The 22,286-nt window shown below is 41.0% G+C and overlaps 1 protein-coding gene across 1 annotated transcript in view; it reads right to left on the bottom strand.

Moving 5' to 3' along the window:
- The window catches only part of ECPAS (Ecm29 proteasome adaptor and scaffold), a 62,786-nt gene that overhangs the window by 20,605 nt on the left and 19,895 nt on the right, over positions 1-22,286 (bottom strand). Inside the window, exons 8-28 of the mRNA XM_082497235.1 lie at positions 21,142-21,223; positions 20,765-20,884; positions 20,509-20,594; positions 20,161-20,239; positions 18,854-18,903; positions 18,229-18,295; positions 18,000-18,122; positions 16,770-16,873; positions 15,593-15,716; positions 13,296-13,376; positions 12,429-12,533; positions 12,305-12,323; positions 11,677-11,768; positions 9,698-9,832; positions 7,402-7,567; positions 6,811-6,983; positions 6,226-6,327; positions 4,569-4,692; positions 2,818-2,963; positions 1,657-1,711; positions 736-850 (exon numbers count right to left, since the gene is read on the bottom strand). Of these exons, the coding sequence (XP_082353361.1) occupies positions 736-850; positions 1,657-1,711; positions 2,818-2,963; positions 4,569-4,692; positions 6,226-6,327; positions 6,811-6,983; positions 7,402-7,567; positions 9,698-9,832; positions 11,677-11,768; positions 12,305-12,323; positions 12,429-12,533; positions 13,296-13,376; positions 15,593-15,716; positions 16,770-16,873; positions 18,000-18,122; positions 18,229-18,295; positions 18,854-18,903; positions 20,161-20,239; positions 20,509-20,594; positions 20,765-20,884; positions 21,142-21,223 (2,148 nt within the window). The remainder of the gene's footprint in view (positions 1-735; positions 851-1,656; positions 1,712-2,817; positions 2,964-4,568; positions 4,693-6,225; positions 6,328-6,810; positions 6,984-7,401; positions 7,568-9,697; positions 9,833-11,676; positions 11,769-12,304; positions 12,324-12,428; positions 12,534-13,295; positions 13,377-15,592; positions 15,717-16,769; positions 16,874-17,999; positions 18,123-18,228; positions 18,296-18,853; positions 18,904-20,160; positions 20,240-20,508; positions 20,595-20,764; positions 20,885-21,141; positions 21,224-22,286) is intronic.

Here is a 22,286-nt window from a genome sequence, read left to right as displayed (position 1 = left end):
TTCATTCGATATGTATCATGTGTACTGCTAAGGAGACGCTGCAAGAAAGTGAGGGTTTTGCTGTGCAGTCAGAAGGTAAAAACTCAAAACACTGAATAATGGGGTTTTATTTCTGTCCAGATACAAGCCATATAACGGACAGGAAATCTCTAACTCAAAATGAAAAAAAAATATCTGTTTTCCATTCCTGTTTACCACACTGGATCCCCGCACTCCCAGCCTAGGTTTTGTCATTCACAGTGATCACACCCACAGCAGGCTAGACAGAAGTAGGCTGTTAAAGAGCATTTCCAGCACTGACCCAACATAATTACTAGCCAGGAGTCTTTAACAACACTTCCTCAGCAAAAGGTACTTTTCAGGCACAAGCAAGTCCCCACTTTTGCAACGCTCACATTGTGCAGAGTTGCTGAAAGAGATCATTGTCCTTTGCAATTGAACAATGCAGTAAATAGGAAATCTAACCAAACCCCGACTGACTTTAACTGCTTGAATCAGGACTGAATCACTATTTTGAAGCTTTGTTGAATGGAAGAAAACCGGAACCACTTCAGTCACAACAAACTCTAAGCTGAATTAAGAAATGTTGCAGTTTGACACACCGGCAACATATGGACATTGGCTTGCCCTTGGCCACAAAACATCTCTTTCCACACACAAGAGAGGCACATTTTTTTGTTCCCATCAGACACATAGCTCAGAGTACTCTGTCACTGTACTTGAAGCTCACTGTACCTTTTCCCAGTCATAAGGGTATCAACAAGTGTGGTGACTAGCTCTTGCTGATCCTGTTCACTTCCCAGCTCATATATCAGGCCAAGACCTTTTGAAGCAACATCTTGACTAAGCTCTGCAAGACATTTTATGAAGTAAAATTACAAATAAGCATGTAATTAAGTAACACACAGACTTCAAAACCAAGATTCAACCAAAATCATGATCTAGCAAATGGAGCTCTGTGCTGCAGGTCACAGCTCTCCATTTTAGAGCAGATCTAGTCTGGAAAGACACCATCTTTGTATTCTGAAGCAGCAATTTGTTCTGAAGGCATACCCCCCCCTTCACCTCCCCCCCCCCCCAGTGGTGACATCTTCATGTTAATATTGTCACTGCAGGTTTTGAAATAGCAGAGATAGTTCCAAGAGCCGTAAGTATTCTGACATACTGCTGGCCCTTGAAGTCCAGCAAAATTAATGGTAATACTCTCTTCAACTTCAGTGACCTTTGGACAGGCTGCTGGATGCCACCCTTTCCACTAGCCACCATGGATAGACCTATAAGCCAAGACTTGCTAGCTTAAAGAGGGCTTAGAGTTCCTGTCCATGCAGTACTCCATGATATACATCCTGCTGCTCAAAGCAGAGCAGAAGTACCCACACTGAACAGTTTATGTTATTGCAGTCTGAAGGGGGAAATGCAGAGAATGATTTGTGTTTGGTTAGCAAAACACAGAAAAAAGCTGTGCTTCTTATCTCTGTATGTGACACCTAGAAAAGAAATCGTTCCTACTACATCAGAAATGGGATGCTTCTACAGTCACCTTCTAATGCTGACTGACAGAGAGGGTGTAGGTGATTTTCTGCCTGTTCAAAGATTCCCCCCATTCCATTAAAATCCCACCAAAAGACACAACTTTCAAAATGTGGTAGTACTTACCATCACTATCTGACAGAATTGAAACAAATGCACTTTGAATATCCTTGAGATGAGACTGTAAAATGAGAAAAAAGACATTATTTTAATCTCAAGTTTTGGATCCTTTGTCTGGTCTCATGGGAAGTTCCTAACGGACAAACAGAGGCTATGGTATCACGGAACTGCCTATTTGAGCAAGACCTACGACAAGAACTGCCCTCCTTTCCAGACAGGTGAGCAGATTGACGTTCACAGAAGATAACAGTTATTGGTCCAGCACCTCTTTACAGCCACCATGACATTAGTAAACCACATATTTTATTTTCCTTGTCTAATTCATGGCAGTAATGCATCATAAATCTGGCTTGCAGGCAGATGGAGCTATCCTCTGTGTGAGGACAACTTTTTTTCATCCCCAAACTAGTGTATTTTCCCACCTCCCACAAGATCCATTGTTCAGATGAGTGTAACATGCGGCAAGGTTTTACATATAACAGCTCACATTTGCAAAGCACCTGTCATCCCAAAGCTCTTTATCATTACCTGATGCACAGGTAATGTTTACATGGTCCAAGCACAGTCTATAGTACCTCTACGCAGAGAGAGGACATTTTGGTTGGGAATGCTTTATTAAATCCTTGTACAGGACCTTTCACATTCTGGCATTACAGACAAGCACTCTAAATGCAAGGTTTTCATCTAAGCGCACCAAAAACACACTCCACAAAGCACATTATAACTGCTCCTAGGTACAAAAGTTGTGATAAACTCAGTGAAACAAATGAGTCCACAAATTCCATCTAGTTCTCTCTCTTCTTCCCCTCCTTAGCCTCCTTTTAATATTTTCCAAAAATAAATCCTAAAAACTATACAGACGCCAACCTCTTTTTCCCAAGGGAAGATGGACTGTTACTTCATCTTACAACAGCTATTTACACTAAGCTCACTCTGACTTGAGTGCAAGTCAGATGTTCACAAAGGTTCCAAACAGGTTCATCTGCCAGTTAGTATGTTACCCTAGTAACAAAAGATAAGCCACGTCTGAAAAACACCGCAATACAGACTGCAGCAGCACTGGGGGAAAAGAGGCAATGGAAGTGAAGGGGAAGGGAGGGACAGAAAGAAGGTGAGAAGCAAAAATAGGGACAAGGAGCTAGAGTTAGGTAAGGGCATATTTCTTACCTTAATTGCTTTGTGTGTGCTCAGCTTCTTCACCATTGATAGAAGCCAGATGCAAGCTGCCTGCCTAACATGTGGGTTGGGGCTGACAATGTGCTTGTTCAAAATAAGGTCTAGGACCCAGGGAACCACGTCATTCACTTTCAAATCTATATGAAAGAAAGAAAGGGGGAGGGGAGGGGGAGAGTTTTGACAATTGGCCACACCCATTTTTAATTTCAATATAATGTGCAGCAGCGATGAAAATCCTAATTAGCCCATGAGTACTCAGCTGACACCTTATCTCTGCTTATTTAGGAAAATCTTCACTGGAGTCAGTGAGAAAGTATTTCTCCTAATAGAAACACTGAATAGAGTCCTCCTAACCCTTCATGAGACTGTTTGAGAGCCTGTGGCCAAGAAGAGGTACCACTCATACTGCGTAACATTCAGTGCACTACTTGTTTTTTGTTAGGACTCAAAATTTCTGGAGCAACGGCAGGGTTTGGTTTCTACCCCATTCTGCACATGCTCAGCTTTGTGTACACTTGAAATCTAAGTACACTGTCACAACATTAAAACACCCGTTTGCAGGTGTGAGGCTGATATTTACAGCTGCCTGTTCTAAAGCTAGCATTTTGTTACACTTGGATTTCATAGAATCATAGAATCGTCTAGTTTGGAAGAGACCCTTGGGATCATCGAGTCCAACCATCTACCCTACTCTACAAAGTTCTCCCCTACACCATATCCCCCAACACCACATCTAAACATCTCTTAGACACATCCAGGGATGGTGACTCAACCACCTCCCTGGGCAGTCTATTCCAACGCCCGACCACTCTTTCTGTGAAAAATTCTTTCCTAATGTTCAGTCTAAATCTACCCTGGTGGAGCTTGAAGCCATTCCCTCTTGTTCTGTCTTTAATTACCTGTGAGAAGAGACCAGCACCAACCTCTCTACAGTGTCCTTTCAAATAGTTGTAGAGAGTGATGAGGTCTCCCCTCAGCCTCCTCCTCCTCAAACTAAACAGTCCCAGCTCCTTCAACCGCTCTTCATATGATTTGTCTGCTAGGCCCTTCACCAGCTTCGTTGCCCTCCTCTGCACTCACTCCAGCACCTCAATATCTCTCTTGTATTGAGGTGCCCAAAACTGGACACAATACTCGAGGTGTGGCCTCACCAGTGCTGAGTACAGGGGCACAATCACCTCCCTACTTCTGCTTCTGCTGGCCACGCAGGGTACAGAAACTTAGTCCTTAAATAAAATTTCTGCATTTACTGCATGTAAATGTCACTTAATCACATCAGTCCAAGTTGTTGGAAAAAGACTTGCAATTTAATTTTATAACCCTATTTTTCACTGCAGGCTTCAAAATGCGATTTTAAAAGGTTTATGTATGTTAAACCTGAAACTAACCCAACATGGCAAACCAAAATGAAAAGATAAACCATATACACTGTCAAGTGGCAATAAATTAGATTTCATCAAGAAGCTATTTAAACAGCACATGAAACGAAGTCTTCTATACCCTCTGAGCAGATGGAATTGAAGTGGTGAAATTACCTGTACATAATCAGCATTGCAGAACACCAAGCAGAGCATTAACAGACACAAAATGTCTCTACTGTTATAAATCTGGAAATCTCTACTGTTATGACTTCTACTGTTATAAAAAAAGCACCATAGAAATAAAGCTACGGAGTCCAGTGTTAGTTCAGAACTGTGAGATTTTACATTCTTCAACCCAGCCCCTCTATTAGGAAGGCCTACCTGAAGGAGGGATATACTCCTCCTCTGTGACTGTCCACGCATCACGTGCAGCCACTGAGCTGGTTCCTACAGCTGCACTGGTAATAGCTTCACCAACAGTGAACTGCAGCTCTATTTGTTTGGCCTGAAAGACACAACAGAGGTTCACTGACAGTACTAATCAAACACACACCAAAACTTTTGGCACTTACTCCAGAAAACCACAGCCTCTCTCCCAACCCCAATTCTCAGCACCAATTTGCAATAAGATCACTCTTCTCGTGAGCTTCTGAGATTATGCAGCACCTCAGACCCACTGAAATTGATGGAAAATGAGCCGATGTCAAACTCTCCAGAACGGCTGCTGAGCTAAAATTTCCATAATTATTTTTAAAGTGTGCTTTCTCCAAAGCATTTTCTAGTCTCTGAAAAAGTTCAACTTAGTGAACAGAAAGAATCAGAGAGACAGGATGAAAATAAAACAAAGTTAGAATAAGACTGCCAGTCATTAATGAAAATTACTGTGGCTTTGTTATAGTATACATTAGTAAAAGAGTCTGCTGTAATTCCATCCAAAGGTTGATGATATCTAAAGAGATGCACAAATTTGTTCTTCACATTAAAAGAATTCAGACACTACTTTGCTTTGCTCCTCTGTCCTCTTTCCACTATTCTCTAAGCCCTCAGTAACAGAACATGCAGAACTCTGCCACTATTTTGTCATTATTTATGATGAATCTTGAGTCCTAAGAACTGATTTCCATACCTGCCGAGTACCTTCTAGATTATTTTCCTTAGTCTCTGGAAGCACAAAATGCTCAGGCATTTGGAGAAGTAAGCCCTTAGCTTCCTGCAATCTAAGATCAATTGTTTGGTTTTTTTTTCAAGTACACATTTTATAAAGGAAGCTGTAATGTCCCTAAGCAGTTATAGGAGATAAACATGGTGCTTAGAAACATCATTTTATGATTGTGTACACAATGTTCTTACTATTTTTGCTTGTTTGATCACATCAGATTGGAGGACTCTGCAAAGTCAGCCTGTCTGATGCTCAACAGTTGCTTCTACACTGCTGAATCCTATGTCAGTACGAACGAGGAAGAAAGGTAAAACAAGCTGCAAATGAAGAACACTAAAAAAGCTTCTTGACTATTTAATTTTGCTGTCTGGCATACTGCATTATGTATAGCAGCCCTGAAGTACTGTGAAAGAATGCAGTGCACTACACGGATGCATTTAGACTGACAACAGATACACACATTCCTATAAACACAGTTTCTACTTCAAGTGAATTATATCAGCTGATGTAGCTCAGATGAAAAAGGTGTATTTGTATTATCTACTTTTAGGGTACTTTTGAAGGCCAAAATATGGACCCATGTGTTCATTACTATAAACTGTTAAGATTTTACACATACAGATAGTGTTCCTGAAGGGAAACATATTCGTCTCAGAGACTGGGGCAGAGACTTCAACTGGCAAGTTTTTAAACTGTGGCATAAACATTGTATGAGCCCCAAACCTAGCTCTGCTCTCTATTTCAAGGCAGTTTTAAAAAACCCAGAGGTGCTATTACAAGAAGACATCTCCCCTTGTAAATCTGGCTTGAGTAAATAAAAAGCATTCAAACAGAAATACTCGCTCCAGTATAAAGAATAATACATTGATAGTGCCTCACCTCCACAGAATCCATTAAACCCTGCAACAGTAGCTTCTGGTGAGGAAAATCTTCATCTCCCACTGGGAAGTAACCTAATGTCTGTATTGCTCGTTCCTTCATCTTAAATACAAACAAAAAAAACCACCACCATCACATAACCTTCCTGTAAATCCAGAAGATACACTTTAAACCCATTCTTTTTCACCTTTGCTGAAGTTTCACTTAAGGCACCAGAAGTTAAACATGCAAGTGACTTATTAGATCAATCAGTGCACCTCTCTTCCAAAACACAGATCAAAACAAATATCTTGTTATCTTTCAGGATTATTTCCAGGTAAAAGAAGATACCCCCTTTTTTCTTGAATTAAAGTTATGACCATTAATAGTTTTCATTCCTTAAGCTCCTACTCATGACTATAGAAAGCACAAGCAGCCAACTGCTAGACAACACTGGAAAAACCATTAGCCTAATTCTAACTCACTACAGCCAACAAGATAAGCCTAATTCCTTTAAAAAAATGAGGCTGAGTACGGCAGGTAATACATAAACCTGAGGACAGAGCATTCCAGAACAAGAATCGTAACAACACTACAAAATCTTGCCTTATTTGTTTCCTTGCTGGAAGGGATTCGGGCCAATAAGCTTTCAACAAGTTGCAGCTTTGTAAATCCTGCTCCTTCGCTGGGGATTGGCAAGGGGCCGTTCCTGCCAATCTCCCCAAGAGCCGTACAAGCAGCCACCACGAGGAAGGGAGAGGTGCTGTCCAGAAAAGACCCTACAGGAAAAAGCAACACAGGACGACTTGGATTTTGTATTATTATTATTTAGCAGTGGGCAGGCAGGCCCATATTTTACCCATGCAAGCAAAGCATTTATCTCCTCTACAGCTGGTAGGATGCATTATGCTGGAACAAAATGAAAGTGAACGGAGACACTGAGAGGAGTCCAGGCTGTGGCACCGCTCCTGACTGTGCTATGTTGGTCTACGAGCCACAAGCCCACCTAGTTCTTGTTGAAAGGGGCGACGTCCATGCATTTAATCAGATGACATCTTTACAGGCTGTAAATTTGATCACAGAAAGTGAACTCAAGATTACAGTACCTATGGGCTGAATTATCTTAGAAAAGTCCTCAGCATGGGGTGGTTGAAAAAACAACTGTTACATGCAACACAGTCTTAGGCAGGAAGTTACCTATTGTCTCTGTCGTCGACTTTATGAGCTGTTCTTGTTTCGGCATGACTGCAGTGTTTGGCTGTTCTATGTCATGTAGCTCCATTGTTCTGATTTTCCCTTTGGCCAAGTACCTTCCTACTGTAAATCCCAAAGCCAACAAGGATCCATGTTGGACCTCCGGGCTCTACAGACAACACCAACAGTGCAGAAAATCTCATTTTCAAAGTAAGTAACACTTTGCACAAAGCACTGATTTAAAAACACATACGGACAAGCCAGATGAGAAGGCATAATGCAACAACAGAGAGTTTGATATTGCTAGTGCTCTCTGATGGATGGAGTCCTTTAAGACAAATTAACAAAAGTTCAAAGAGGCTTAGGAGGACAGATTAAGAATTTATCACCAGCACTCATATTCCTGAGGTCTACCCCTCGGTAGCTAGGCAAAAATCCAACTAATCTCATTTGTAAATACAGATTTATGAAATAAGTGAAATAAGATAATATGCTGTCTCTACTTAAAAACTGGACATACTTAGATTAAGGGGACAAAATGTACTCTTTGGTTAAAAGCAGTAAAGGGGAATTACTCTAGATTTGCATTGCTAAGAATGAGAACATACTTAGTCTACAAACACCGAGGGCAATGCCTCTACACTGTTCAGTAGGCCACAGATTGTGAAAACCAATTACTACAATTAAATGCCAAGAACATTAATTTCTCAAATGCTGATTTGGTGCTGCAGCTATCTAATGATGGTGCTCCTTCCCACAGGTGAATTCCAACAAAAGGGGTTTGTGTAGAAATAAGGCTGCGTGATTTAAATGCTGCCTTAATTAAAAAAAAAAAAAAAAAAAAAGAAAGAAAGAAGGGGACACGGGCTTAAACTCAGATTAGTTCATGTCTCTGTTTTTTATCACAACCCTGCAAAAACTTGCATCAGTGCAATCGCACTGCCAGGAATGGAATGAAGCTGTGGTGGGGGAAGTTCAGACTAACCTCAACCCAGCTTGGCCACCAGGGGCTGCTCCTTGTGGTGGTCTCACAGCAGTGAAGCCAGCTGAAGATGGGTCCTTTCCTGCTCCCCACTTCAGCTATCCACTGACACTGCAGTCCTCGCTGAGCATACTAGAGATAACCATCCCCCCCAGCTCTACTGATTCAACTGGCTTTGTACCTTCACAGCAAATCAGAGCTCTAACTGACTCAAACTCAAAAATGCATGGGAACACACTGCTTTTTTGGGTTTCATGGTTCACACCACTCTTTATTTTCAGCCAGGTTTTGCAAAAGGTCAACCTTGGCTTCACGGGTGACCGGGGCAGACAGCAGTGGTAGGGGACTGGGATCCATCTGCGCTGCCTTCGCGAATGCAGAAGCTGTGCCCTATGTAAAACTGAGCAATGACATGGCTGTGGCTTGCAGACACAGCTTTCACAGAATCAAAAGAAATCGTGTTTGCTAAATACGGCATAAAGCAATCAGCACTTCTTGTCAGTCTTTGAGCGTGTTACCTGTGATGTAAAATGGTGCCCCATTAAGTCCTTCAGAGACAGATATAAAAACGCATTGGGGAAATATAACCTAAAACCTCTACTACTCTCCCTCCCTCTCAGGATTCAAGATGCACCAGTCCAGAAGCCTGCCTGATTTGTTTTCAGGGCTCCTTCCCCACGCTTGTGGGGGCAAAATGCAGAGATAATGATAACAGGAGGGGGAAGGAGCTGCCGCAGGAGGGAAGGCAGGCAAACCCACCATAGCCATACGGCGGTGGGGGGCTGCTGAGCAGTTGGTACGGGGTGGGAGGGAAAAAGCTAGCCCTCACACGGCAAAGGCTGCCGGCAGGGCAATGCCTGAGGAGATGGGAGGCAGGAGGCTGCTATGGCTCAGAGGTGGAGGGGAAGTTAATTAACAAGTCAAACATTTTCTTAGTTCTGCCAGTACCTGTAGACGCTCACAAATAAGGAATCGGTAAACTGTTCAAGGTGGGTAGTGTGATCCATCCCCACTCAATGGAATAAGGAATATTTAGCCGGCTAAAACTGGTTAAATATGTGATGGTACTGGCTTTGCTTGGGAAGTGCCTCCGGGAAACCCTCCTGACCTTAACAACAGCTTTGGGGATTAATTTATTTAAAGATCTGTTGCACTCACCTACAACAAAAATCCCTTCTCACCGTCCAACTGGAAGTCATCTAGTTAATTTTACACTCAGATTAAGGCTAATACATCCTGGACACACTGTGAGATTCAGATTTCCTAATAGTGACATGACATGAGAAAAAACAAGAAGCAGCAAAGGAAGGTAGTTACATGGTTGTCTTTTGTCATCTTGATCAGCTGCTCCAAGGAGGCCCTAAGCTCATCTCCAGACATGGTAGACAGCACTACAGAATAAAAGAGGGCCGCGAGCTCGCGCATTTCTTCTTTGTTCGTGTTCATCAGGCTCTGCGGGAGTTTTTAAAAAGAAACATAAAATATGGAAGCAGCTTGTTATACAGTCTGTTCATACAGAGCTTCAATATACAAGCAGAACTGTCATGCAGCTACATAAATAATACTTAACTCAGAAACCACTCTTTAAACCGACAGTATTGTCATTTAGTAAGAAACAAAGCACTGAATTCAGCAAAGCATTCATTACATGCCCAGTGTTTAGGAGGAAGATTACTACTAGCCACAAGAGGGCTATCTGCCAGTTCTGCATTAAACACGCAGACTGAACACTTGGCTGAATTTTGTCTTCAGAGAGAACTTCCACATTTTGCATCCATACTGAGCTAAAAAAACCCACCCTTAAAGACACTATTTTTCCTGACCTACCAGCAGCTTCCATTTCCTTTTCACTAATCAAAGGGAAAAAAAAAAAAAAACAAGACGTTAAACCAGTTAAATCCAATGGTAAAAAAAACCTGAAGTGTCCAGGAAATCACAGCTCTCAATGCAAATGTATCCACTTGGTATTAGAGATCTTGTATTATTTAAATTGTTAAAAAGTTGAATTTTGGGAAGCCTCAGGTCATTTGTCAAGATATTATCTTACCTCTGCCACTAATGCGATGTATAACAAAACAAGCTCATGTGAAAAATTCATACCCAAAGCTTTGAATGGCTTGGGCTGCCACAAAGAAGGCAAAAAATGAGCCAAGCAAACAAACAAACATGAAATGAGATCTGCCAGGCTCATGAAACATAAATCTAACTTCAACTCAAAACTTGGATCAGATCATGCCACTGACTTCTAACAAACCCTTGGACCTGTTCCTTCCACGTGGCAAAGCGAAACCACACAAAGGATGATTTACAACTGTATTTCTGGAACTAGGTAGTATCAGTTACCACCCCTAGAAGCTGAATTTTGCAAATGGACACCAGGCCAAAGAAAAAGAAGGTCTTCCTGCAAACCATGAGCAATACTGAAAAGGAGAATGTTTTCACATCCTCTCCTTTGAGGTTCACATCTGCACTTAAATGAGATGTGGTAAACTGTATACGGTGCAATGCAGCACAGATATCAGCGCAAGAAATTATTAGAACACATTCTAATTTTTCTTTAACTTCACCAAGTATTTTTTCTGCCAGATGCTCCCCATGAAAGTGAAGGCAACCTGTAAGAGCTTAATAAATCCTGGATGCCTGAAGCAAATCATGAAAAAGCAGGAAGTTGCCTGAGAAAAGAATCTAGGGAAAGGAGAATTCTCTTTGGCTTATTCCCAAGCAGGCTCCAGTTTATGTGTTTTTTGTTTGAGGCTAATAAAAACATAAAAAGCCTCCACAGAAAGGGCTCTAAAACAATTAGGGATCTAATCCATCTAATTTTCTGAGAAACCACTCACATCCTTCCACTGGAATATTCCCATTGTTAAACAATTCCCTAAAAAAATTTGCAGAATTTTGTTTTCAGTTTTCTTTTGCTGTTTAATGGATCTTCAGATCAAGGGGAAAAAAAACTGACTATACCGACAGGATCAATGACATAGACTACCCAGAACATGTAGGTCAATGAACAAAATCAGAAACACCAAAGAATGAAAAAATAATTTTCCCCATCCCACTACATAAAACATCTCATGAGGTGTTGACTGTAAGTTGAAACACCAGATAATAATTTTCCCTACTCTGCTACATGTAACATCTCATGAGGTGCTGACTGTAACCAGAAACATCAGATTTCAAATGAAGTGCATACTTGGAAATGATACTCCACTCCACCATGGGAAAATGCCAGATTTTGCTAAAGCCAAGCCCCCTCCACCCAAAAATATAAATCAAAAAAAGGGTTTGCAACATACCTTTATCCAATCCATCTTGTCTACAAATCTGGTGGCTAGTTTTTCTGGATACACAGAAACAACTTCTAGAAGACAATACATGACTGGCAAACCTAAAGAGTAATTAAATAGTCAGGTTATTAAACAATTGCAGTATTTACAACAATCAGTAATAAAAAGAGGTTACGAAGTATCAGGCATTTCAAAGCATTCATTTGCAATTCACTAGGGATAACAAACAATACAGAGTAATGGCATATAGTATTTCTCAGAAATATTAGGGAAACTAATAGAAGAAAACATTCTGGTAGCAATTTGTTCTAAAGGCATTCAGGTGCTTTAACACTACACTTGTCACAGATACGCTATTATCAGAGTGAGGAAGACACAGCATTCACTGGTGAGGAAGCTGTTATAGACAATGGCCTCACCGTTTTAACGCATTATGTCAACCAATGCTGCAATTTTACTGTCCTGCTTTCCTCCACCTACGCAGCAGCATAGAACAAGTTTAAACTGAAGAGTTTATAGTTCATGTTGCAACTCTGTGATTGCTGCAGCCAAATTTAAAGCACTAAGCCTGGCAACTCATTTCTAATAAGAGAAGACTTTTTTTTTCTTCAAGATGATGCAGCACACAGCTTCTTACCTCCAACACCAGCTAACAGCTGCTGAAGAAGGCCAATATATATGTGTACAGGGTTGGTTTCTGCACTTTTTGAAGAGGACGAGGAAGAGAAAGTTATGGGGTTGCCAGACATGAGGTTTCTTACGTAACGTCCAATGGCTGGAGCATGATCTTGCATATCTGCCAAGCTCTGGGAGGTTGGCACCACACCTGCACTGTGAGCAAGACACATCCGCAGATACAGGACTATCTAAGTAGAGGAGAGAAAAACACAGAATACTGAGTGCATGAGCGCTTGGAAAACCGTGGAGGAGACAAAATAAAAGAGCAGAAAATATGCTGTATTTAATGTAATCAAAGGAAGACAGTTTCTTCTTCAATCAACTCTAGACAGAAGAGTCAGCATAGAGACAGGAACAAATATAAAGCGTAATCAATCTTAGGACCAGTTCCTACAACGCGCCTGTGTAAGCAGACAAACCTACAGTGCCTGCATCACTCTTAAAAGATTAAATCATACGCAGACTTTTGGTTCATCATCAACTGATGCAACCTCCTGGCAGGCAGTTCCGCCTGTACCCTTGTACCAATTTGGCATGCATACAAATGCAGCCCAACGCATTGCTAATACAGACCTTGCATCGCACCCACGTTTGTGTCTACAGATCACCGAAGCCAGGAAATGTGCTACGAAAAGAACAGCCTCAAGATGCGTAACAGGTCTTTTGCACAGGATTGCCAGTTTCTCCCTCGGGGAAGCTACTACACTAGGTATGCTGCAGAAAGCAGTGGAGCAGCCCTCTCGGGAACAGTCCTCCCACCCCCCCCTTGAAAATCCTGTTCAAACTGCCATTTAAGGACAGACAGATAAAGGACAGAGACTTAATCCCAACATCTGTTTAAAAGAGGAATTTTAGAGTGTAGGGTGACTTACGGTAACTGTTAGCTTCTTACACTGTCCTCTAAATAAATATGGGTACACATATTTGAGGAAGTAGATCCAGACAATTACCTCTCCAAATGTGGCAGGATTGAAAGGCAACGCTGCAGTTCCAGTCATATATTTAGCTGGAGTTTTCATTCGGTGAGAGGCCTAAAGAACAGAGTATATTAAGAGTGGAACATTCAGACCCATGAACAGCAGAGAAGTTGGAAAGGTCGACAAAATTTTGCTGATGCAACTATGTTTATCCTCCACTTAGCAACTGAAAACGTACAATGGTTCTCTAACAAGATGGGCACAGTGCACTTGGTAATAGTGCAGTTTAGGTCCATCAACTTTATGTCCCTATCAACTGAGAAAGTGGAAACTCTGAATTCATGAGAGGAAACAGCAGGGGAGGCTGGAGAAGGACAACATTCTTTCTCCCCCTCAGGAAAAAAGAAGTGCTTTAGAATTTAAAAACAAAAGACTTGATAAACTTGTGAACTCTGGGGTGGCCCAGCAGACAAGCAGCTAGGAAGCCTGGGGACAGCTGCGCTGGCTGGAGAGGTGGCAGAGCAGCCAGGCTTCCACCAGCCAACCCTGGGGGGGGTCTCTCAGACCCCACTACCTGCTAGGCAGAAAGCTGCTGCAGCAAGTGAGCAACTCCTTCCCATGCAAATTTTAGCCCTGACAAGCAGAAATATTCCAGCAGAAAAACATCCCAGCAGAAGGCTTCCAGTAACACCCACTGCAAAAGCTGCAGAAATGCAGGTCCTTATTCTCCAGGTGATATGTGCACCAGTTCTCGGGCTGGATTCAGCAAGTCAGCCTTGCCGCTGAATAAACTCACAAGGCAGTTGCACAGAAGTCAACAAACCCTCAGATCTCTTAACGTGCTCAGATATTTTGCTGTGCTGGAACTTCAATGACATCCAAAACCACTAGTGAAAACCCAAGTTAGCAAACCAGAAGAAGAATGGGTTCCCATCCATGCCTAGCAGATCATATCCTACTCTTCTACATACAATTTCTTGCAGAGGGAGAGAAGGATCATGCTAACTCATGCAGGAAATCTATTTTGCATCTCAGACTGCTGTGCCAAGCAATGCATACAAAGCTCTCCAACACTCACAGATTATTCATGATATGTGAAAATTTACACTTCGAGATAACTAACCAAAGAAATGTACCTCAAGGATTTTTTAATATGCTTTCAGGACATGTAACGAAGATCTCAAAAGTGCTCAAAAAATGTTTTTTAAATTCACCCAGGAGTGAGGGAATCTTTTTTTTTTCTCAGTAGTGATTAAACTAGGCTGATCCATAGCTATTTAATGACATTACAAAGAAAGGAAAATTACAAAGTCAAGGAAAATTTAAAAATTAACTAAAAGGGGACAGCCATTTAATAGTGTTATCTAAAACTCAACCTTGCTTTCTTAAATTTTTTATATCTGTTTGAATAACCAGTATTTTGGACAAAAGCAAGTTTTTCCATAAAGTTTCAAGTACTTCATACACTAGCAGAGTACACAACATTGCACCAGAAATCTCTCAGGTATAAGAGTTCTCCTATCACAGATCTCTTGCAAAACCAGATGTGCTCAACATTATACACTTGTAACATTTTTAAAGAAAGTAGACTATCAGAGGGAAAAAAAGTATTGTCAGTGACCCTCCACATCATCTTAATACCTTATAAGACAAGTACAGCTGCTATACATGGAAGTGTGTAACACAGACTAGATTTTAACGCCTCTTCAGATGATCTCTCAGTGCAAACTTTGAGGGTAAACTCAGTAGTACAATTTTTGGCATATCATTGCACTAGACTCATAATAGGTTATTTACATAGCAAATATTTCCACAGATTGCAAGGAAGATGAATAATTATGCTCTTAAGTCAACAAACTAGACTTCTTCAGTTGTTCCAGTATCTCCTTTCCTAGTCTGAAATCTCTTTTCTGTTTTATGTACAGTATTATTTCTCACCAGCCAAACCAAAGAGTGACTTTCCTGTCCCTTCAAGAGCATGTTTGTGCGCAAACTGTGTTTGTGAAACATGCTGGATTATCACCCTTGAACACTGGATTCCTTGCTCCGCGCATCTTCTGCACAAACAGCATCAAAGCAAAATAATTCATTTGTCAAAGGATCTGCTTCCTTGTTACTTCACACTTGGCTCTCTTGCAATTATTGCCAGCAGAAGGTAACGATAAATTCTAACCTTGGCAATGCAATACTACGTGTGGTCTTCACTGTGATTTTAGCTAACTTTATTCCTCAAGGCAGGTGAGGGGGATGGATACAGGAAAGGGAAGACCACACTTATTACACATACATCAGGCACCTATTTGTCATTTACTGGGACAGAAGTACAGTACCTTGTCTTGAATGTAATGGACCATTTCCGGGAAGGAAGGCATCTGCTTCCCAGAAGTCTCCTTTTCATTTTTACCAGGAAATGTTCTCAGCACCCTCTGCGCTTCTCCGTGTACCTCCTCCCGCCTTTCAGAAGAAAAGATGAGAAACAGACGTTATTTGCACAGAACAAATGGCCTTTAATGAGCAGTAAGATATCTTGGGAAGCTGAGTGAGAGAGAAGAGTTTTTAAATGAGTAATGTTTTTTTCAAAAGGAAGGGAAAAAAAGCTTGCATTTGAACTTTTAATGATTTGTTTACTTTAGAGAGGGGGAAGAAGAAGGATAGTGATGAATGGCCTCTGCAAAATAGTCTGGATCAGCCCACTTCTACTCCTCTTACATCCTGCTAGTGATCACCACCAACCAGTTCCTGATTCCCACATTCTTGTTTTCCTATCTGTTCCTCCTCCCCATCACTCCCTATACTCAAGCTTCAGCTGACATCTACCAGGTTTATTGCTATCTACTTAGCAGAAGATCAACTCCTGAAACAGCGCTGATACTGCAATGACAGACCAATTTATTGCACTTGATCTATTTAGCTTTCCTTAGTTACCAATAGTTACATCAAAAATCAAGCAATTAAAGTAAGCTGGGAAAAAAACCCAACACTGCTTAAATTGCAGTAACAGAAAACTGCAAATGAAATGATTACTCCACTTTAATGAGTCAACTAATCCTCAGCAGAGAGTGGCAACTCTCACAAGTGCAAGCCCCTGACTTTTTGCAAATACAAGCTATAAACAGACTGATGGAATTTGCCAGTAAAAAATATTTTCTAGCTCCTGTAGAGGCGGTTTCAGTAACCTCCAAACCAAATGCATTTTTACTTTGCAATTGCAATGCATCATTAACATGAGGTGCTTTAGTGACAGCAGTTCATCTGAAACAAGAAAAAGAATCCAAGCCAAAGACTACCATAAGGCACAGTAACAGCTCCCCACAGAACTGTCATGAATGCCTGATGTAAAGGTTAATTTCCAAATTATCATACTTGATTTTCAGTGAGTGATTTTTATGTACACACATACATAAACACATATGTATGCATTTATATTTCATCCAAATATACATTGGATGCAAGTCTGTGTGTGTGTATATATATATATAAGAAAACTTAGAAAGGAAAACAACTTACGGGTCTCCTGCAGCTAACAGGAGTAAGTATCTGGAAGGGATATGATCTGGAGGGAATACCGTGCTAGCAAATTTCACAGCCACTTGACGTACTTGAACTTCAGGCTTGAAGAGAAGAGACACAAACATATGGTTGGGTTTTAAATGACCACACTAATGACCCGCACTCACCACTTGTAACTCATCAGTCATCTGTTTTGTCCTCTGGTACCAACATGACTCAAAGAGTTCAGACATTCTGAGAGACTGTTCTTGCTAACTCTTCATATGGCAGGAGACAGGGAAAAGAAAAACTAGCTTCTCGTATGTACACAAGTTCAAGAATAAACTGTTTAATTAAATACAGGCACATTTTGGGGAATCATAAATCAGTGTTATCGCTAATTCTTAGACATCTGAACTGCTCCATCTAGGCAGTTTTGAAATTAAGAATGACATACATCCAAACAAAACAGAGCTGTGCTTAAGAGCAGCACAGCCAGGTGTGGAAAAGAAACATTAGCTTAGGGTGGTCATTCTCTCTGCTGGGTTCAGATAGTCTCAAAACAGTATTGCCTGGAGACCTAGAGCACCCAGGCAAAAGAGTCATCAGCATGAAAATAGTCTCTTATGCAGTTAGTAGTCCAACCACTAGAAATACATACCCTGAGTACCCATGTAAACACAGAGTATACAAAAAACATCCTTTCTGAAAACCCAGACCTCTGGGGAACTCTGAACACAAACAAGATACTTGGTAAAGTAAGAAAGCAAGTGAAGTGTGGTTTCCTCTGGATTACAGTCCCAAGGCTGAGGTCTGGGGAGGTTCCCAGGTGCTTTATAATGTTAGAAATCACACAGCACACTGAGATCCCCACTTAGACGTAAACAATCCTTTCTACCAAACTCTTGCTTTCACAAAGCATTTCACAAGACACTGCCCTTGGAGCACCTACTTCTCAAAGTTTTCTTAGGAGTAGACTGAGAAACATACAGCGCAATCGCAATGGCTTTCTTCGCAAAACAAAACACAAATAGAAAACTGCACTGTTACCCTTCTTGTAGCCACTGTACCATATTAAAAATATTTCATCAGAGCGTACACACACCCCCTTATCCCAGACACGCCAATACAATCAGTAAGAAAAGGGAGACTTGTTTCAAAAAGTATACATCAGGAAATGTTAGGAAACAGGAAAGCAATGAATAGCTCTTTTTTTAAGGTACTTAATTTTGACTCCACTGAAAATACCTTTATTAAATATGAAGCTACAAGAGCTTCCATCAGGGTACGCTGGGCTCCTTCCAAGCTACTGTACGCTCCAACCATCATAGACAAGGCCTCCTGAATGGCAAGCCTAGTATCAGCATCTTCCTGCAGTACAAAACGGAGAATTTTCCCATTACAGTGTGCAGTGACAAGAATTAAGCAAAACCAGCACAAAATATTAACAATTTCCCAAAGCCCTGCCAGCACTCACCTTGCATAAAGCTTCAAAAAACTGCTGTACCAGTGCTATATCCTTGGTAAAGAGCTGAGGCATTCGGCTGAAACAAGATATTTTAATTCATGAAGTTTTGGGGTTTTTAAATTGAAATGCTTCACATTTCATTGGTCTTCCTCTCATCCCACATTTTAACTGTCAAACAAAACAGAGCCAGCAGAGAAATTGTGCTCTATCTTATCCATTTCCATCATGGTGCAGCACGCACACCCCCAACACAGTTTGGAAAGTGAGATATTCTATGGACAATCACTTAGATCACCAGCGTACCACTGAACTAGCCGCTTGTCTAGCTTCACGCCCTCTGTTTTTTTTTCTGTACATTCCCTAAATATATGTTTCTGGCAATCCAGAAAGTGGAACCGTTCCTTAAATTCTGTACATAATTCATAAGCTGCCATTAATCACTGCTAGAGAAGCTATCAGCTAAAAACATATTTCTTTTTACACCTCTGGAGATGTCACAAGAAGAATGCTTTTCTCTGCACTGCACAGTCAATTGCAAAATTGGCAGGTGGCATAAAGCTTGCTGCTGATAAAGTAACAGATTACTCTGGAAAAATTATTCAATGTCACATTGCTTAAATGGTGCTTTGGTTACCTGGAGAGCTTTCCAACCGCTGAATATGCCATTGACAGCAGTTTTGAATCCTTGAATAAGAAAACAATAAATAAAATTCAGCAAAACCAGAAATACATAAAGGCATGTATTTTATAATTAAACATTTACTTTAAATCCTGTCTCCAGAGTGCTCAAACAGGCTTTCACAGACAAAGAATCCCGGAACATAAAATAATTGTATCCAAGAATAAAAGCACTACATAGGAACACAGAAAGCGTGCCTTTCCACAAGAAAGAGAAAATTACGAATTATGACAAAATGTAAATCTCCTTCCAGGTCTCAGCTACTTGCATTTTATTTCAAGAGTGATTCAGCAAGCATAGAGAGGTTGTTGAGGCCCCATCCCTGGAGGTGTTCAAGGCCAGGCTGGACATGGCCTTGGGCAACCTGGTCTACTGGGAGGTGTCCCTGCCTACGGCAGGGGGGTTGGAACTCGATGATCTTCAAGGTCCTTTCCAACCTAAACCATTCTATGATTCTATGAAACAGTAGCAAAGGGACAGAACCTTTCCACTGGCCCTAAACAGCAGCTTGACACAAAGGAAGCTGTTTGCACAGTGGAGCCTGCAGATGACCAGTGCAGCACATTTATCTATGGGTTCGCTTCCTCCTGAACACTCCGTTTTCATGCCCTTCCCAATGGCGGGGGAGGCCCACATGTTCAACACCAACTCAGGCCAGAAGGTCCCATCCAATGGTTCAAATGAACCAGCAAGAGGATCAAAGCTGCAGAAGAGGAGGTCTGCAACATCAGCCCTTCATAACGTACGTGTAGGAGTACCGTGGGCAATTTGCCTTCTGAAGTGGTACCGGAAAGACCTCTTCAGGCATTTGTGGTCCTGTTTGTAACACCCTTGCCACAGCAGTACCACCCCTGGACAGACAGGACCGAAGGTATTACAAGCAGACCTATACAGCTGCTCATCACAACGGCGTATACGCCTGCAGCTGAGGCCCCTGTGTGCTCCACAGTGATGAGTACAGTGATGAGCTACAAGCTACTCTGTCCTCGTTCTTTAAATTACCAACGCTATTATTTCCTGAGACTTTGCAAATAGTGTCCAAGCACCTATCCATAGCTGTTAAGCAAATAAAACAGTTTTCTTATCTAGCCTTTTAAAGTGTTTGCTTCTCTTCCAACAAAATTTCTTAAAAAGTGTCCTTTGATATCCATTTCCGGCAACTACAAAAAAGAGATTTATCAGTTTCCATCATAAAGGTATTTGTCTTTTCATTTGTCTTTTTCATAGGAAGAACTCTATAACAAAGAACCTTTCAAGCTTACCTCTTTGTATTCATTGATCAGCTTTGTAAGTCCATTCAAAAGCATTGGGCCCAATGGCTTTATTTTACTTTCTGGACAACTGCAATTAGAGAAACCAACAAATAAAATATTATCTGTTGTACCCCTTAGAAGTATCTTCTCTCAGCACAATTTTTTCTGAACTTTGTGAAATTACAACTTAATGTGTGCAAGAACACACACAGAGAGATTTCAGGATTAAGAAAAAAAATCTACTTTCTATCAGTTCTAGTACTCTTTGTTTGCCTTTAGTTCAGTTATATATTTAGTAAACAGAGTGCCTTCTAGCCAAATAGCTAAAAACCATTGTGCTCACTCTGAATTACTTACATTATACAAATATGATGCACAAACTGCAGGGACAGACTTCTCAGTTTTGCATTTGTGTTTGCACCAAAGAGTCCATCATAAACCACCTGGCCAAAAGGAATAAAGGGCAAATGAGAGAGTGTCTGGCCTCACTTTCAAAGGTTTTCTAATTCCTCTTCCTCTTTAAACACTGTCATCAGTGACAGTGCATCCCTTCCCTAAATACTGGAGGAACTCAAGCTCATTAGGAAGAGCAGCTTAGCAACATAAGCATTACCTGGATGTTAGCTGGGAACGTTTCCGCAGCTTGCCTGGATCGCAGAAGATGAGGAACTATCTTTAATTTAACACGGGTGCTGACTGACTCTCGTTTCATTTCTGGTTTCAGAACAGATCCCTGTCAGAAACAGAGTTGAAATAATATAGTGCATCCTTCGACAGCAGTACTTTTAAGTTAGCTAAATTACCTTCTACTGCAAATCAGAACACAGTGGGACAGAGAAAAAATCATTCAATACCAAAAATGTTCAAGCAGAGAACAAAGAACGTGACAGATTTAAGAAATACATACACGTCTTCTCCAAATACAATAAGGCAACTAAAACTACAGCTTCAGAAAGTAAGCAGGTATGCAATTCTGAAGGCAAACCTTACCTCCTTGGTTTTCAGTGGTATATCCCCAAGGTACACTTTATACATTTTGTTGATGATAGCAGGATTGTTCCAGTCAATTAAACTAAAGAAAAAAAACACATTGAACACCAACATGTTATGATTTTGACCTTTGATAACTTTTTAGAATGTTTTACAGCTTTTTGCATCATATTCATAACAGAGTTTTAATAGATCCAATTTGACTTCTAATCACTCCTCCCACGAAGTGATTACAAATTTCACCTACAAATTCTGACAATGTAATTCAAAATAATTTGTGAGAAACCTACATGCTCCCTTCTCTCCCACTGAAACAAGACATACAACCACGGCAGTCTACCAGCTAAATACAGAATGGTCATCTGTTTAGAAATTCCTCCACATTCTTCAACCTCGGCGCTTTGACATTTCGATAGAGAAGAGGGCATTTTTAATTCTAGGACTATTTCATCTTTGTCTCTCAGAAAAGCCTGTCTGTCCACGATAACCATCCAATGCTAGTTATTGATGAGACTGTTTGGAACACACACACACACACGCAAAAAAAACACCCCACAGAAAACAAAAAGTTAAGCATGCATGCTTCAAAAAAGTGAAGGAGACAGAACCATCTCTTTCTTTCAGTAAAGGAACCGATTTCCGAACCAGTGAGCTACGAAGTAGCATGTATTTCCCATAAAAGACATTTAACATTGCATATTAACATGCATTTTGTCCTCACGCGTATTTTGCTCTCCAGGCAAAGAATACCAACACAAAGGGAAAGATGAGACATGCAGCAAAGGAGAGACTGCCCTCCTTACCCAGGCTGTCGTCACTTACTAGAATCACCTCCCCTGCCATGATTGAGGCACATGAATAGACTTGAATGGAGAAGGTTTCACATTACATATTTGACTCCAAGTTAAATAGTCCCATACTCCTAGTAACACAGAAGCCACCTACACGTTTCAAAGGCAGGCTTCTTCTCCTACATGAGCCAGCAACCCTTGCACAACCCATGACTCAGCAAACAGTGCCAACAGCAATTACTCTGGCCTCTTGATGAGTTAAAGACAGAAGCATTGTCTTCAAATGATGAAAGGTGGACTGCAGATGCGCAAAAGCTTTAATAATGCAGACAACAGTGGCTGCCAAACTTCCAA

Source organism: Vanellus vanellus (genome assembly GCF_965231255.1).
Source record: "Vanellus vanellus genome assembly, chromosome: Z".
Lineage (NCBI taxonomy): Eukaryota > Metazoa > Chordata > Aves > Charadriiformes > Charadriidae > Vanellus > Vanellus vanellus.
Note: the sequence above shows the minus strand (reverse complement) of the source record. Positions and strands in the feature narration are given on the sequence as shown.